At 36.1% G+C, this 17,943-nt stretch overlaps 1 protein-coding gene across 4 annotated transcripts in view; it reads right to left on the bottom strand.

The window, feature by feature from the left end:
- FASTKD1 (FAST kinase domains 1) overlaps window positions 1-17,943 on the bottom strand; it is a 46,794-nt gene that overhangs the window by 16,475 nt on the left and 12,376 nt on the right. For all 4 annotated transcript variants that reach the window (XR_002325431.2, XM_020990920.2, XM_020990919.2 and 1 more), the window contains 4 exons: window positions 13,798-13,923; window positions 11,245-11,643; window positions 2,434-2,544; window positions 1,542-1,673 (listed from right to left, as the gene is read on the bottom strand). Coding sequence is in view for 3 of the 4 variants with exons in the window: in XM_020990920.2 (XP_020846579.1) it covers window positions 1,542-1,673; window positions 2,434-2,544; window positions 11,245-11,643; window positions 13,798-13,923 (768 nt within the window). In the remaining variant the exon portion in view is untranslated. The remainder of the gene's footprint in view (window positions 1-1,541; window positions 1,674-2,433; window positions 2,545-11,244; window positions 11,644-13,797; window positions 13,924-17,943) is intronic.

Here is a 17,943-nt window from a genome sequence, read left to right as displayed (position 1 = left end):
TTGGTAGAAGGAACTTTTGCACCAGAAATTCTCTAAACAAATGAAATCAGATCCAAATAGAAAAGAAAACAGAAACAAACAAAAAGACTTCCAATCCACCAACCATCAAATGGTATTAAGAGACAATTTTCAGGAAATATAGATGGCCAACAATCATCTTTTAAAATAATTAACCTTGTTAATAATAAAAGAGATGCAAGTCAAAACATTGTTGAGTTACCACCATTCACTTATCAACTTGGTAAAAAAATTACTAAAATCAATGAAGCTCAATGTTCAAGTTTGGTCTCACAGAAGAGATAAGAAGATAGTTCCCCTTGCTCATCTACACAACTGGGAGGTCCATAAGTATGGAACACTGAATAAAAGCAGATTTTTTTTTTATTTTGATGGTTGATTTTGCAGAATTTTTTTTCTCTTTTTCTGCTTAAAAAATATTCTTTGTTATAAGGGATGACTCTAAGAACAAGAAAAAGGAGGGAAACAGGAAAATCTAGGCAATGTCAAAACAAAGGATATCAACAAAAACTGATTTAAAAACTCGATGGCAAGACTGTAGCTAAACATATATTCATTCATTGCTAATAGAATTGCAAACTTGTAGAATTTTTTTTTGGTAGAACAATGTGGAAAGCTGTGGTAAAAATTCAAAAACAAATAAAAAACCCAACACAAAATGAAAAAACTATATTTTCACCTAATAATTCTATTTTTTGCCACCTAATAATTCTAATATTTAGATATACTCCCTGTGAATTTATCAAAAACAAACAAAAAAAGGTGCTTCTCGTTCAAAGATTTTCATAGCCGTATTATTTTTTACTGAAAAACATCCAAAAATAAGTAAACTGATAAACTGATATAACAGAACAGTATAACATAATAAAAACCCACAAATATGAGAAATAGATGGAAATCTAGAAGATCTTTATGAAAGAATGCTAAGTTAAAAAAAAAAAGCTAGAAGAACTAAGTGCCTACTATGACCACACTAAGGAAAATTAAATGAAAACAGAGACTCTTGATGGAGATTTAGATGAGTGACCAAAAAAAGTTAAAAGATATTTTACAAGCTGAAGTTAAATTCACTTAAATGTAAACAGTAACAAAGTAAGGTCAGTCTGATATACAGTTGTTGAATATTATGTTTATAATAAAGCTTTCAAAAAAATATCAAGAAACCAGATCTGCTTGGGAGTAAGCCCTGAATCTGTGCTAGAAGACAACCAAAGCCTGACAAAACACATCAATCACAGAATACTGTCCAAGATAGGTGGGGGGGGGGCTACAGAGACATCAATCGGACCCAATAATAATTGCAGAACTCCAGAGACCACCTAGTCTGAGCCCTTCAAAGTGGGAGTATTTTCATATTATTATTTTATAATATTCATAATAAATAATATTATGCCTCAAAGGTTCTCATGGTGGCTATATTTTTAATCCCAGTAGATTCACATTTGAACACAGCTAAACTGCAAAAATGTTGTGGGTGGCTTTTCATACGAAAACTAAAACAAACAGCTTTATTTTAAACTTACCTAAGTAGGAATCTTCTGAGAATCATAATAAACTCTGAATTATGAAGATGCAGGTAAATCAAGGCTTTGGTTATCTTTGCCAGTTCCACTGGTTTATACACATGCAAGTATTTGTGTAAGACAGAAGCAATTCTGAAAGCAATGTCAAACAATGATTATTATAATGAATTCTTCATTTTTAGCAGCTTATATCAGACAAGCAATAACCAGAAAAGTATCTTGAATTCAAAGCTAGTCCCAAACTAACAGTTGCCATTAAATTTAATTCCTCCAGCCAGCAACCTTTGCCAGAGTTACTACTAAGTACCACGATTTATTGCCTTTTCTCCTCTCATCTCAGCCATCTCTCTGATAAAGATGATCAAAAGTATTCAGGTGGCTCCAAAGCAAGCAGGATGAAAGAGGAAACAAAGATATAAATAATCAACAACTAGATAATAGAGATTTGATTTCATTTAATTAACATTAAACAAACTATGTATTTTCTCTTGTTCTAAATTTTTGTTTAATTAAAGAGATATTAAATGTGTATGAAAATGTCAAGGTCACACACAAAGTAGATAATTAGTGGAAACTCAAAGTCTGCGTGGCCATGAATTCCCTTTAATAGCAACCAATGCTTTGAAATTTAGTGCCTATGTTTTTTGTTCCTCTACATTTTCCTACATTATGATGTTCTTTTTGGGTCTAAAAGCATCTATAAATCAGGAAATTATAGTATAATTGCTGCTGTTCTCTACTTTGCAAAAGAAAATTATAAAATAATCAAAGGACAATTTTCCACATGCCTTTGGACATACAAAAAGAATTGTACTAAAGTACACATATTTTTCTTGAAATGGTAGTAAAAGGACAATTCAGTTACAGTATCAGAAATTAAAAATAAAATTACTTTTCAATCAAATATGAATCTTTGCTATTCATTTCTTCCATTGTGAGCACTATGGCTAATGCTTGTTGACTGGTCAGTTTGTCCATCATCATTTGGAGAGATGACATAAGCCTAGAAAACAGAGAAAAAGTTGAAAACGTTGAAAAGTTGACAATTCTCCAAAACTGTAAGGGAGAATTTTTTCAGAAAAAGGAAAGAAATAAACTTCTTCATAAGAAAAATTCAATGGATAATCTCATCTCTATTGTTTTTATTCATATAGTTGGAGAAGGATAGGAATCAATCATTATCTCAGAAAGAAACAACTACAGTATTATACAATAGAAATTAAACTTGTACATTTTCTAATTTTATAAGTCTCCCCATACATCAACTATAATAAAAAGAAATGTTTTGTATCGATACTTTAAAAACTGAAGAATTAGGCTTAGGATGCTGAAATAGAGTGAAATAAGGAAAGTGTTCAAAGCTAGCTGGATAAGTATAGCACATAATTCTACAAAGTATGAACAGATATGCCTATTATGCTTGAATATTAATACTTGCATAGAAATTTTAAATGCTGGAACCACATTCTAATAATATGGAAGGAAACTCAGAATATGAAAAGTCTCTTTCGGACACTATCCAAGGGGCTTGGTTAATGAAGCATCAAAAGATTCCATTTATGTTTTAGGATTTCCTATAAGGCAGTCCCAGAGCATGGTCTTGGAAAACATCTGTTCTTGCTTTGTCTTTCATGTGCAATGCCCTCCCTAATTAGCTCTGCCTATATCTAAATTCTACCCAGGTCAAGTATCAACTCTTCCAAAAAGGCTTCCTTAGCCATTCCAATCTATATAGATGTCCCTTCCTCTGAACTAAGACATTTATTGTCTACAGCACACAATATAATATTTAATTATCCATTTTGCTATTATTTCAAAATTTACTTGCATATTCTTATCTCCCCAACTACATTATAAATTCCCTGAAAGCAGGTACTATGTTTTCTATTTCTCCTATATCTCAAACAATATTTAGCACCATGTTATACAAATAGAGGATGCTAAAAACAACAACAACAACAAAAACCTCCCTGTTGAATGAGGAGAACTTAGGTACAATTTCATCTAATCATCACATTCCCACTTCTGTGTCTTCTCTGAAGACTAGATTGGCCACCCTGTTTCAGCCTGATCCACTCTTTCCCAGAAAGCAAAGTTGGGAATTCCCCTTTCCTCTAAAAAATCCTCCTTGCTAAACTTAAAAAGGGATGGTGAATGTCCCTCTACAAAGTCAACTCCTATTCTACATTTTTTGTTTAAAATAATAACTATACAGTGCCATACCAATCAAACTATTAAAAATTATTTTATAGAGCTAGAAAAAATAATAATAAAGTTCATCTGAAAGAACAAAAGTTCAAGGATAGAAAGGTAATCAATGAAAAAAAAATGAAAGAAAGTGGTCTAGCCATACCAGATTTCAAAGTGTATTATAAAGTAGTAATTATGAAGACAATCTGATACTGGCTAGGAAACAGAGTGGCAGATCAGTAGAATAGATTAGGTACAAATTACAATATATTAAATATAGTACTTTAGTATATGATAAACCAAAAGATGCAAGTTTTTGGAACAAAAACTCTTTATTTGACAAAAACTGCTGGGAAAACTAGAAAACAGTACACCAGAAACTAGGTATAAACCAACACCTCACACTGTATACCAAGATAAAGTCAAAATGGGTACATGATTTACACATTAAGGGTGATACCACAAGCAAATTAAGAGAGCGTGGAATAATTTATCTGCCAGATTTATGAATAAGGGAAGAATTTAAGACACAAGAAGATAAAGACAGATTATAAAATATAAAATAGATATTTTGATTATATAAAATTTAAAAGGTTTCATACAAACAAAACTAATGCAACTAAAATTATAAGGAAAGCGGAAAACCGGGAAAATAATTTTGCAACTAGTATCTCTGATAAAGGCCTCATTTCTCAAATATGTAGAAAAGTGAATCAAATTTATAAAAATACAAGTCATTCCCCAGTTGATAAACAGTCAAAGGATATGAACAGGCAGTTTTCAGACAAAGAAATCAAAGCTATCTATAGTCATCTGAAAAAATGCTCTAAATCACTATTGATTAGAGTAACGCAAATTAAAACAACTCTGAGGTACCACCTCACACCTATCAGATTGGCTAATATGACAAAAAAGGAAAATGTTGGATATTGGAGGGAAAGTGGGAAAACTGGGACACTAATACAGTGCTGGTGGAGTTGTGAACTGACCCAGCCATTCTGGAGAACAATTTCGAACTATGCCCAAAGGGCTATAAAACTGTGCATACCCTTCTATCCAGCAATACCACTGCTAGGTCTATATCCCAAAGACATCCAAAAATCATCAAGAGCTAAACAAGCTGTGGTATATGATTGTGATGGAATATCATTGTGCTATAAGACAATGACAAGTAGGATGATTTCAGAAAAACCTGGAAAGACTTACATGAACTGATGCATGAAGTGAACAGAACCAGGAGAATGTTGTGAATAGAACCAGGAGAACATTGTACACAATAACAGAAAGATTATTAAATAAAGAACTGTGAATGACTTAACTATTCTCAGCAATACAATGATTCAAGACAATCCCAAAGGACTATTGATGAAGCATACTATCTGCCTCCAGAGAAACAAACTATATTATTTGAATACAGACTGAAACATGCTATTTTTCACTTTTTTTCTTTTGTCTTCTTTTATTCAAGTCTTCTTGTACAAAATGACTAAAATGGAAATGTTTTATACAATTGCACACATATAACCTATATCTGATTGCTAACTGTTTTAAGGAGGGGAGAAGGGAAGGAGAGATAGAATTTGGAACTCAAAACTTTAAACAAAAATGTTCAAAATTTTTTTTAAAAAGTAGTGTGTAGTTTCAATGTAGCCATTAAGAAATTAAATGTCCATCAGTATTGTGGGAATAGCACTGTATTGGGATTTAGAAGACTGGACTTGAATGATGGCTTGGCTATGCGTATAAGCAAGGACAATTCCAGGGTAACTTTAAACCTCTCTCTAATTTAGTTTTCTTGTCTTTAAAATGAGGTAGCTAGACTGGATCATTCTTATTGTCTCTCAATGGTCTAAACCTTATGACTTATCCCTATATATGCATATCAGTGTATATATTAATTTAATAAATAGACACAGTCATGTAATATGGGGACAGATGCTCTAATTCTAACAAAACTACAAATAAAACTAAAATTAAAAAAATTTAAATAAAATAATTATTATAAAAACTTAATAATACTCTCAAATACCAATAAATTATGCAGCTGAATCTCTAATAAAATCACAAAATTCAAACTATCTACAATTTTATTTTAAAATAAAGACAAAATAATAAAAGCTAAACTAACTAGTAAATAGCAATAATTTATTTGTTCTGGATTATGACTTTATACTCACTCAATATTCTAAAAAATATATTGCATACTTAATGAAATGTTTTAATTTAATTTTTTCTATTTATCTTGCTGTTATTATTGCTATCTATTTCAGTGTTTGTCCAAAAGGTAACTCTTACTTGTAGGAGGCAGGAACCAAATCTAGTTCACATATGCCTATCCTGCTACACACATAGAAACACAACAAATGCTTGTGAAAACAGTAAAAACCATTGTTTAGGGCTGAGTATGATAAGATAATCAGGAGTGTTTGATTTCCAGGGCTCAAAGGTCTCATGCCTGAGGGTAAGTCCAGCATTATGTTCATGAAAGACAAAAGAAGATCACATATTTAGAGCTAGAAAGACCTTAAAGGTTATCTAGTCCATACCCCTCATTTTAAAAATGAAAAAATGAAGCCTGGAGAGCTTGATTTTCCCAGGGGTAGGGAACCTGCCGCCTTGAGGTCACAGGTTGCCCTTTAGGTCCTCAAGTGGGGCCCTCTGACTGAATCCAAACTTCACAGAACAAATCCCCTTAATAAAAAGATTTTTCTGTCAATAAAAGCAAACTACATTTTTAAGAATACTCTTGTACATCCTTTTTATAGGAATATCAGTGGACAGTAAAGTGGAATAAGTAACATAGGGGAAGGAAATATGAAGAGGAATTTGAGCAGTACTTTGAAGGAGATAACTGAGCTGAGATGAGGATGATTCTTTGTCTTTACATTCAGTTTCTTTACCCTGAATCATGTTCTGTGGTGGTTGAGAACTGTCCCCAAGGTTCTACCTTGGTCTGGCTTATGCCACATGTGTCCACACATACAGAGGGTGCCGGCCCAGGAACAAGAGTCACAGGCAGCTCGGGGCTCCTCAGCTGAATGGTCTTGCTGGGCATGTTTTTGGCTCCCATCCCCAGATTGTGATAGTACGGTTCCAAGAAGCTGTGGCATATTCAGTGGCCATATTCTGGTAAAACTGTTTTGGCAGACAGTTTAAACCAGATTGAGGGACTCCCGTCAGTGAGTTAGTGTGGTGAAGACTTTCCTGGTAGAATAGGCAGATGTGAACAATTTGTTCAACAAGCTATGAAAGTAGGGGAAACAGGTGCCATGGAGCACTGAGAGCTTGGTTAGGCATCAAAGATGCCAAGGTCAACCACTGCATCTTGAGCCATCACCGATCATCTTGACTTTTGTCTTGCCACTGGACTCGAATGACTCTCAAAGTCCTGTGGTGACAGGTAAGTGATGAAGTAGCAGGTACAGATACACTGGGAGCTACAGTCACAACCCTGCACATAGGTGGCCCAGGACACTGGGTTGTCTTCTCACTGGACTGAAGCAGCAGTGGGATTTGGCAGCCCCTTGGGTGTCTGACCAGACTTTTCAAGGACTTTTCTGCTCACCTCCTTAATAAGAGGATTTGTTCTGTGAAGCGTGGTTTCAGTCAAAGGGCAGTACTTGAGGTCCTAGAGGGCCATATGTGGCCTCAACGCTGCAGATTCTCTACCCCTGCAAGGTCACACAAGTTACTACTTGAACCAAGATTTAATCTCGTGTCCTCTGACTCCAAACTCAACACTCTTTCCACTGTACCATGTTATCCTCCCAATGGAGGCCAGGAGAGACCATTTGCCTTTTTATGTATCCACAGACACAAACTAAATTCTAATGGTCCCCAGGAAAGCCCAGGATGGAAGCAGAAATCAAAGAGTGATTTTTCATAGATGATCTCAAGATTAAGCCCAAGATGGGCAAACCCAGAGTTTTAATTCCAAGCTATCTTGATATCTGTGTGGCTAAAACTGAAGCTCTGGGTTTATATAAAAGATTTAATGTTGGGGACTCTTCACATAGCAGGCTTTGACTTGCGCCACTTGCCCAGATTCTCTCCCAAGAACGTGAAAATAGAATGCTATTAAGGTCTCCACAACAAAAGCAAAACTGACCCTCATTTCTCATGTATCTCAAAACGTCAAAAATAGGCTTTAGTTAACCCAACAGGAAATCCAAAGGATTCTCACTCAAGCCCATTAACAGACATGGCAACTCTCCCACCTCTAGTGGGCCTCCATCTTTCCAAGAAACCTGAACAATCAACCAGTGTAATACTACTGCTCTGGGGGCGAGGACCATCCCAACATAGAGAAAGGAACCAGAGTTGCTAGCCTTGTAATAACACCTTTCCTCCTGTGAACTCAACTACCCCAGAAACCTATATACTCCTTCAGACATAGTATAGGAAGGGTCCATTCAGAGAAAAATATCCTTTTGATATTTTCCACAGCATATGTGTCAATCTCTCTGCATCCTTGCATAGGCAGTATTTGGTCAATACGTACTAAGTAGTTATTAGCCACAGTGGAGAAAGGTGTTTGAAGTATATTTCTATAATTACAAAAAACCTAGAACTGTTTTCTGCTCACCTCTATAACATAACTGGGCATATTGCTTGCCCTCCCAAATTTAGGGGAGAAACTTGAATTTTAAATCTCCATATTTCCTCGGGCGGAGCCAAGATGGCAGAGTGAAAGCAGTCATTTGCTCAAGCTCTCCCCTAAACCCCTCCAAAAACCTATAAAAAAATGGCTCTAAACAAATTCTAAAGCAGCATAACCCACAAAAAGACAGAGTGAAACAAATTTCCAGCCCAAGACAACCTGGATGGTTGATCAGAAAGGTATATCGCGCTGTGTGGTAAGAGGAGTGCAGTTCGACATGGGCGCACAGGCCACAGCGATCCTAGAGCAGGCCTCAGAGGACTGAATCACAGTTTCCAGATCTCTCAACCCATGAACGCCAAAGACAACTTAAAAGGTCAGTGGGAAAAGTCTTTTTTCTCTGGTGAGAGAAGCTAGGTCTCAGCCTCAGTTCCCAAGCAAGTGCAGCCCTGGGGCAGTGGCTGTCTCCTGAGCTTCCGGCCCACAGACTGAGGGGGAATCAGCTGGCCGATCAGAGGCGGATTATAGGGATCTCTTTGCCAGTGCTGAGGCAGGAATCTCTTGCTTTACCCATGTTTGGATTGGGTCACAGTTCTGAAGGGCGGTCCTGGGGCAAGGAAGAGTACTAGCACAGTGGAGCTTGTAGTGGCTGTAGAAAGAAAATCTTCCTCACAGTTCTAAGACAGAAAAGAGTGCTTGTGGTCACTCATAGACCAGAGCACAGGCCAAGAAAGGAGTAAACACCTCACCTTTATCATACCACCTTGGAAGAAATGAAAGTTTACAGGTCCCTAGAAGTATCTCCGAAAACAGCTGTACAAACCCCTGAAGCTTGGGACAGTACATTCTCCACATTGGAAGCAGCCTCTTACCTTAACAAAGAGTTAAAACTCAAGTAGTTGGCTGGGATCATGAGCAAACCCCGCAAAAAGAGTCAGACTGTATTATCTTACTTTGGTGACAAAGAAGATCAAAACATACAACCAGAAGAAGACAACAAAGTCAAAGCTCCCACATCCAAAGCCTCCAAGAAAAATATGAATCCAGTCCAGGCCTTGGAAGAGCTCAAAAGGGATTTTGAGAAGCAAGTAAGAGAAGTGGAGGAAAAACTGGGAAGAGAAATGAGAGTGATGCAAAAAAATCATGAAAAACAAGTCAATAGCTTGCTAAAGGAGACCCAAAAATACTGAAGAAAATAACACCTTAAAAAAATAGCCTAACCCAAATGGCAAAAGAGGTCCAAAAAGTCAGTGAGGAGAAGAATGCCCTAAAAAGCAAAATTGGCCAAATGGAGAAGGAAGTCCAAAAGCTTACTGAAGAAAATCCTTCCTTAAAAATTAGAATACAGCAATTGGAAGATAGTGACTTTATGAGAAATCAAGACACTGAAAAACAAATCCAAAAGAATGAAAAATTAGAAAACAATGTGAAATATCTCATTGGAAAAACAACTGACCTGGGAAATAGGTCCAGGAGAGATTAATTTAAAAATTATTGGACTATCTGAAAGCCATGATCAAAAAAAGAGCCTAGACATCATCTTTCAAGAAATTATCAAGGAAAACTGCCCTGATATTTTAGAACAGAGCAGCTTCTACATTAAGAGACCACAGGGCATGGAACATAATATTCCAGAGGGCAAAGGAGATAGGATTACAACCAAGAATAACCTACCCAGCAAAATTGAGTATAATCCTTCAGGGGAAAAAATGGTCATTCAGTGAAATAGAGGACTTTCAAGCATTCTTGATGAAAAGACCAGAGCTGAATAGAAAATTTGACTTTCAAATACAAGACTCAAGTGGAACATGAAGAGGTAAACAGGAAAGAGAAATCATAAGAGACTTATTAAAGTTGAACTGTTTACATTCCTGCATGAAAAAATGATATTTATAACTCATGAGACCTTTGTCAGAGGGCAGTTGGAGGGAAAAGATTATATGTAGATATAGATATAGATATAGACATAGATATATAAGATAGAGAGATAGATAGATAGACAGATAGATAGATAGAGGGCAAGCTGAAGATGAAGGGGTCATATCTGGAGAATAAAATTAAGGGGTGAGAGAGGATTATACTAGGAGAAGGAGAAAGGGAGAGGCAGAATGGGATAAATTATCTCACAAAAAACAGAAAAGAAAAGGCTCTTACAGTGGAAGGGAAACAGGGGAAGGTGAGAGGGAATGAGGGAATCTCATTCTCATAGGATTTGGCTTAAGGAGGGAATAACATACACACTCAGTTGGGTATGGAAATCTGTCTTACCCTACAGGAAAATAGGGGGCGAAGGGGACAAGACAGCAAGGGAATTATAGAGAGGAGGGCAGATTGGGAAAGGGGGTAATCAAAGCAAACACTTCTGAGGAGGGACAGGGTCAAAAGAAAGAACAGAATAAATGGGGGGGGGTGGGATAGGATTAAGGGAAATATAATTAGTTTTTCACAACATGACTACTATGGAAGTGTTTTGCATAACTGCACATGTATAACCTATACTGAGCTGCTTGCCTTTTCAATGAGGGTGGGTGGGGAGGGAGGAAGGGAGAAAATTTGGAACCCAAAGTTTTAAAAACACATGTCTAAAAAAAAACATTTTCACATGCAACTGGGAAATAAGAAATACAGGAAATGGGGTACAGAAATCTATCCCACCCTACAGGAAAGTAGAAAGGGAAGGGGATAAGAGAAGGGGGGGGACAGATAGAAGGGAGGGCAGACTAGGGGAAAGGATATTCAGAATGCATGCCATCTTGGGCTGCGGGTAGGGGCAAGATGAAAATCTGAAACTCAAAATCTTGTGGAAATAAATGCTGAAAACTAAAAATAAATAAATTTAAGAAAAAGAAAAAAAGGAAAAAAATCTCCACATTTCCCCAAAGAAAGAAGCAAATCATCTTCAGATAGACTTACTGTTTCTCTTCTGTTGGTCCAGCCAAAGGTCCCAAGGCAACAAATAATTTTACAAAGGAAGCAGGATCACAGGGAAGAGTAATCATTTTAGAGAGCTTCTCTCTCGCTAACACTTGAAATGGAAAACTATTAAATTGCAGAGACTGGTACAGTACAAGAATAAAACTGAGGGTATCCAAATTCAGATGAGCAATATTGCTGATGAACACACAATTGCACTTTTCTAATAATGGGTAATAATTATATCGAATATTTTGGAGAAATCGCACTATTCTTATTAAAGTATTAAACTGGGGATGATCCATCGTGTCTAAGAGAAGCTCTGTTTTGTTCACAAGTCGTTCACAAAAATTCTGTGAGGTTACAGAAGATATATTCACCATCAAGATTGACAATGTCCTAAAAAATAAAGAGATTTTTTTCAACCGTTAGACATTGTTTTAAAAATCACAATTATTTCTTTAAAAAGAATGATCAGATTTGAAAAATATTATAGATATAACATAGTGGAATGGTCACATAAAAAAAAGTAAAATCAAATCTAAGACAAGAAATGTTGAAATGATACTTTATTGGGTTTTTGAAACCCTCAATTTTTTTTCTCAGCATTTCTGTGACTAAAATTGCTATTTATGTATCCCTAATATTAAAATTTCAGTAGTCAGGAATAAACTGGTACCAGCTGCCAACCAAAGTGAAGCAAAATAGTCCCATTTCAATGTGCTTAAAAGTACTTTTTCCCTGAAGTCTTTATTTTCCCACTAATTAAAAAGTAACAAAAGAGACACCAATGCCTTCAATGTCATTTTGTTCACTTTTTGGAACACACTGGCCTAAGCATGACTCAATATGAAGTGGTGTTGGTTTTATTATTATTATTATTATTGTTGTTGTTATTAGGCATAACAACAATAGCTGCTAGCATTTACATAGTGCTTTAAAGTTTGCAAAGCATTTTACATATGTTTACTCACTTGATACAACAACTCTGTAAGTGCTAATAATATCCCCATTTTACAGAACAGGAAACTTAAGCAGACAGAATGTTAAGTGACTTGCCCAGGGTCACATAGCTAGTAAGTATCTGAGGCTAGATTCAAATATGGGTCTTCCTGACTCGCAGTGCAGTTCTGTATCCACTGAGCTATCTAGTTTCCCTTTACAGGGAGGTGCCAAGAAACAGCGAAAAGGATGCTGGATGTCCAGTCAGAAAGACCTGGGTTCAGATTCTTCCCTGACAATTCTTAGTTGTCTAAGCTGCTATCTGGTAAATCAATTACTACTTCTGAGTCTCAGTTTCCTCATCTGTAAAATGAGTGTGATACTCGTAGCAGCATCTACCTCACAGGGTTATTGAGTGACTCAAATGAGGTATTTATGTGTAAAGCATTTCACAAATTTTAAAAAGCTATATAAAGGTCATTTGTTACCACTGTCATTTTTTAATAAAAACCATTTTCTATAATACGAAAGATTTTTAAAAATTATACCAACACAGGCATGTGCTGGTTGCAAAACCAAAACCTCAGAACCCTGGGCAACAGTTTTAAAATATTAATTTCAATAAGTCCAGAAATTTAAAAAAAAAATCTCATCATTATTGGGTAAAGTGGGATAGGGAGGTGTTATTTTAAACAAAAGGTAACTGACAAAATCAGCTATATTTGAGCCAATCATCATAAGAATGAGTGATGAAGGTCGAGGATAGATCAGAATAAATGTCTGTTGATAATAATTGCACAAAATCTAAAGGAAAATGTCTGAAAAAAAAAATCTAATGGCATCATAACGATTTGGTACTTCCCTTTCTTTAGTTCCAATGACATCAAATGAATGAAAGCTGATTACTTATCTTAACTCTTAATAATAATTTCCGGTTGTCCCTTTTCCAATCTCTCTCTTATCAGAATAAACTGCAACTCTGTAATTTATTTTCCAGCAGCTAAGAACAGTAAACAATGTGCATCAAAAACCGTTCATTTTAAGGCACTCCCTTCCATCTTAATTCTTGGCTTGGTGCTCATTGCCACACTAAAAGTCACCACTTCCTCCCTCCTCTTAAATACTTATTCTTCCCTTGACCTCCATATCCTCAAGCCTCCCTCTGGTTTTCCTATTGCTTATCAAAATTGGAACAAAGAAAGCTGAGCATTTTCAGTACAGTCTTTTTCATCTATCATAAAAATAGAAGACAGAAAGTTTACTAGACCAAACATTCTACAAAGGCAAGTAACAGTGTCATCCCACATATTCTTCACAGTTTCCACAATGCTTAAAATAGTAAATGGTAGACCCAACTTAATAGAATTTGTTGAAGTGGAAGAAAAGGAAGTTGAAGTAACCTTCAGGGGTTACTTTTTAATTAACAGATAAGTCACACCAGCCAACAAAATTAACCACTCTCCTTTGCCAATTTTAAAAAGAACTATTTCCAGATGGAGAAAATTAGAAAGGTACAATGTGATGGTAAATTACATACATCTTCAGCTGCATGAGATTTATTTTGATCTCTTTGGATTTGGCTGGATTGAATTTCACTATTATCATCTTTACCTTAATTCTTGCACTGAATCCAAGTTCCTGTTTAAAATATCAGCTATTTTTCCCATTAAAGGACTGAAATACATCTGTTGATCCCCCAGGCAGCTGGAGAATTTTGACAGTATTTTAAGGTCAAACCTATTGTATGAAACACATAAGAAATAACATTAGTAATAACTTTTACATAAAATAGATAATCCAACACTTTGCAAATACAAAGCAATCACTTTTATTCTTCATCAATGATTAACTTCTACATTTTTCAAAAGGCTAGAACAATTTCAATCCACGGTTATGAATTAAGAAGGAAAATAAATTCACCTAAAAATACCCCAAATTTGTAGTTACACAACTTTTCTATTTGATATGATATTAATAGAAAATTTAAACTTCTTACTCCGTTTTAGGAGCACACAATTACCCACTCTATCACACCAGTCACATACTCAATTATTTAAATGGATCTCTAACCTCAATTGGGATACTGTATTATTCTAGAAAAGCCTATTTTTGAAGTTGGGACAAGATATATTTATTCAACCACAAGAGGTGGCTTTAAAAAATGTTTGCTTCTCAAATCATGGACAATGAGAAGCTAATATTCATTGAACATGCACATGGCAGATGGCATGTATGTGTTTAGTAACTAGTTATCAGCTAGTATTTTTATATAGCGCTTTAATATGCAAAGAGCTTTATGCTATCTCATTTGAGGTACAGACTGACATCATTAGACATTTTGAACATGGCCAAGAATTGATATTTTATGTTATTTAGTATTACTTTGAAAAAATGTTTCCTGACACAAGAAAAAAATACCATAGCAGAACGTGGTCATTACATTATATGCTATTTTGAAAGGCAAAAAAAAAACAAAAACCCAATACAGGAGGAATAGGGCTACCTTTCTTCAAAATTCTCTTCTACAGTTTTCTTACTTTTCCCAAAAACATCTTAAATGAAAGGCAGCATGATGTAGTAGACAAAGCCATGGATTGGGAGTCAGAGGAACTGCATTTGAATCCTGGCTCTGTTCCACTTACTACCTGTGTGATCCTGGGCAAGTCCCAACCTCTCTGAGAATCAGTTTCCTGTAAGATGAAAGCCTTTATGGTCCCTTCTAGCACTAAATCTAAGATCCTATGACTGTGGCAGTGATCTCTCAGCACCACTTAAAATATTTTATATGACTGCTACATTATTAACACCATGGACTACAATGACTTTCTTCTCACCTTGTAACCACTATTCCACTTTGCTTGCAATAAAGTTTTGGATAGCATTTAAAAGAAGAGTAAATCTGTGCAGGGAAGCAGGTTACTCCAAACTCTGGAAATTCTTCATCATGACCTTATCCTCATCAGATGGCAATTCTGCAGCTATTCCACCAGATTATAATCTAAGAATCCTAGCATCACCAATTCAGAGCTAAAAGGGACCTCAGAGGCCTATCCACTCCAACCCTATTCATACCATCTTTAATGTTTGACTCTAACGACAATTCCAAGCACAACCATGAAGAATTATAACCTCAAATGATATTATAACAAGACCCAACATCCTGTACAATGCCTGTGGGAGGGACCAACTAAACCTAGTCGAAAGGTGGAGTCTGGAGTTAACACTAGGGAACAGCAAGATGGTTAAAAAAAAATTCTTAGATATTAACAAACCATGGGGCAAATTCTATACAAATACATAAGTAGAATGGCTTTTATTATCCTTGGGTAAGCTAATAGTTCTGAAATATATCACTGATGAAACAAAAGAATGCTATAAATCAGCAAAAATTTTATCTATTCCTAATCCACCCCACTCCACCCCCGCTAAAGTACTACTCCAATATTCTAATTCACACGTTTTAAATTAGTACTACTCCAATTCAAGCATTCTACCACCCACGCAGAAGTACTAGCTCACCATAGCATACAGGCAACTCTGGGTCCTCAGAAACTGTTACAACCAAACTGAAAAGGTTTCTAGAATGGATCCAGAGTAGCTAAAGCACAGCACCTGGTGTCAGGAGGACCTGAGTTTAAATTTGACCTCGGACACTCACTAACTGTATGACCATGGGCAAGTGACTAAGCCTCTGTCTGCCTCAGTTTCTTCATTTGTAAAGAAAAAAAATAAACAAGGGGGATAATAGAAACTATCTCCAAGAGTTTGTTGTGATGATAAAACGAGACTTTTTTTTAAAAGCCCTCTGCAAACTTTAAGGTGATAGGTAAATATTAACTATTATTGTGGTCATTTCATCTGAGGACCAGCCAAGTTAAGCCTGGAAAGGTTCATTATCAGGGGGTTGGCCACCAGTGACTAATTTTTTTTTTCAGCCACAGCTGCTCATAAAGATGAAGTAGAGGGAGCATCCACCACTATGAAATTCCTAATTGACTCTGGAAGCTTTAAGCTCAGCAAGGGGCCAGTCAATTGTGACACCTTAGAAAACTCTAGGACAATGAAGTTTTTCTAATCACCGAACATTGTGCTTTATGGGGAGCTGTATCACTGCTACAAAACAAGAACCCTTAACATGGTCTTATTCTGCTTAAAGCAGAGGGCATCTGATTCTCCCATACCTATCAGGGGAAAAAACTTGCACATTCCTAAAACAGATCAGTTTCATAATCACTGGAAAATTGTTCAGAAGACAGACAACGCTTAGAAAGAAATTCTCTGGAAGCTAAGAAGTCATTCCGAATCATAACCTGGTAAGTGTTTTTCATCCACGGCAGTCAGTGTTTTAATAGACCATTTGAAATGCTAAAATTATGCTTAGAATCACAGAATGGAAGAGCTGAGAATCAGAGGCTTTAGAGCTGGAAAGGCTTTTGGAGATTCTCTATTCTCTACCCCTGATTTTACCGATGAAGAAACTAAGGCCCATGGAAGTGAACTGACTTGCCCAAGGTCACAGAGTCAATGGCAGACTGGATGATATCAAGGCCAAGTGTCTTCTTAGGTGTAACACCCCTTCAGATTCCTCTCTTTGCCCTTACCTTCTCATTCTTTTGGGGAAAGGGGAGAAAAGTTTTTATTGCTTTTTCTTTTTAAAATAAACTTACTATGCTTTCAATTAAAAAAACTGTCTATATAAAAAGGCCAGAAAATAAGGATGGAATATGAAACTGGGACTATCATGTACCGCATGGTCAGTTTTAACTTTTCAGCTACTATATATAATACTGTGAAACCTTGTGCCTGGAGTCATGCCTTCAGAGCTTGATTTAATGCCTTCAAGGTCTATAATAAATATTCTGAGGGCATGTATTTGGGGATTTTTTTTTTCACTTTAAAACCCCAGGGGCTAGTATAGACCTTACACATAGTAGGAACTTAATAAATGTTGGTGGAAATGATTTACCACAGAAATTTAATTCTGAAAGGGTCCTCAGATATCAGACCACCAACCCTTTCATTTTATAACTAAGGAAATCAGAGAGGTTAAGGGTGGTGCCTAAAGCCACACCAAAGAATAGGTTTTCTGACTATAAATTCAGTGTCCTTCCCCCTTCAATACACTGCAGCAAAAGGGCTGTTTGTACCCCTCCCCCAAAGACACATGGTAGAGAGGTGTGGATTTGCCCACACCAACAAAGATTACCTTCTGTCTTTTCTCTCGGCTAGTTTGCTGCTCAGTCTCTATTGCTACCAACAAGCAACTGTTGATCTCAGCTGTTTTCTCCCTTTTCTTCCGACTTACCTGTTTTTTCCCTTAGCTTATTTTACACCTACAGGAAGGTTGACATTGTTTGTAAAAGACCAAAGAGCTTTCATCTTTCTTCGTGGCAACCAAGTCAATTCAATTATTGAACTGAATAAAAATCAACCAATCATAGCACATTGGGTAGAATCTTCAGGTCTTCAGTTCTACCGAAGAATGGTTACTTGTTGGCAGATGGTTTTGTTTTTTTAACTGCTAAAGAGATCTGGGATTGTTTCATTTTTTTTCCCTGCCAAAGCCATGGCTGTTTCTGAAAGCCTAAAACTTCCAAAAGACTGGTCTTTCAATAGCTGATATTTTACTATATTTGTGTTGTAAATTATTTGTTGTATTTATTAACTCAAGCTTTATGTTCCCTGTTCTTAATTCTAAAAGGGAATCTGTAGAATGCCTGAATTTCTCTTTTTTAAAAAAAACCCTCAAAACAAATT

Source organism: Phascolarctos cinereus, unplaced genomic scaffold, assembly GCF_003287225.1.
Source record: "Phascolarctos cinereus isolate Bilbo 61053 unplaced genomic scaffold, phaCin_HiC Scaffold_726;HRSCAF=1367, whole genome shotgun sequence".
In the NCBI taxonomy this organism is placed as follows: domain Eukaryota; kingdom Metazoa; phylum Chordata; class Mammalia; order Diprotodontia; family Phascolarctidae; genus Phascolarctos; species Phascolarctos cinereus.
The sequence above is the reverse complement of the archived record's forward strand: the minus strand, read 5'-3'. Positions and strand labels throughout refer to the sequence as shown.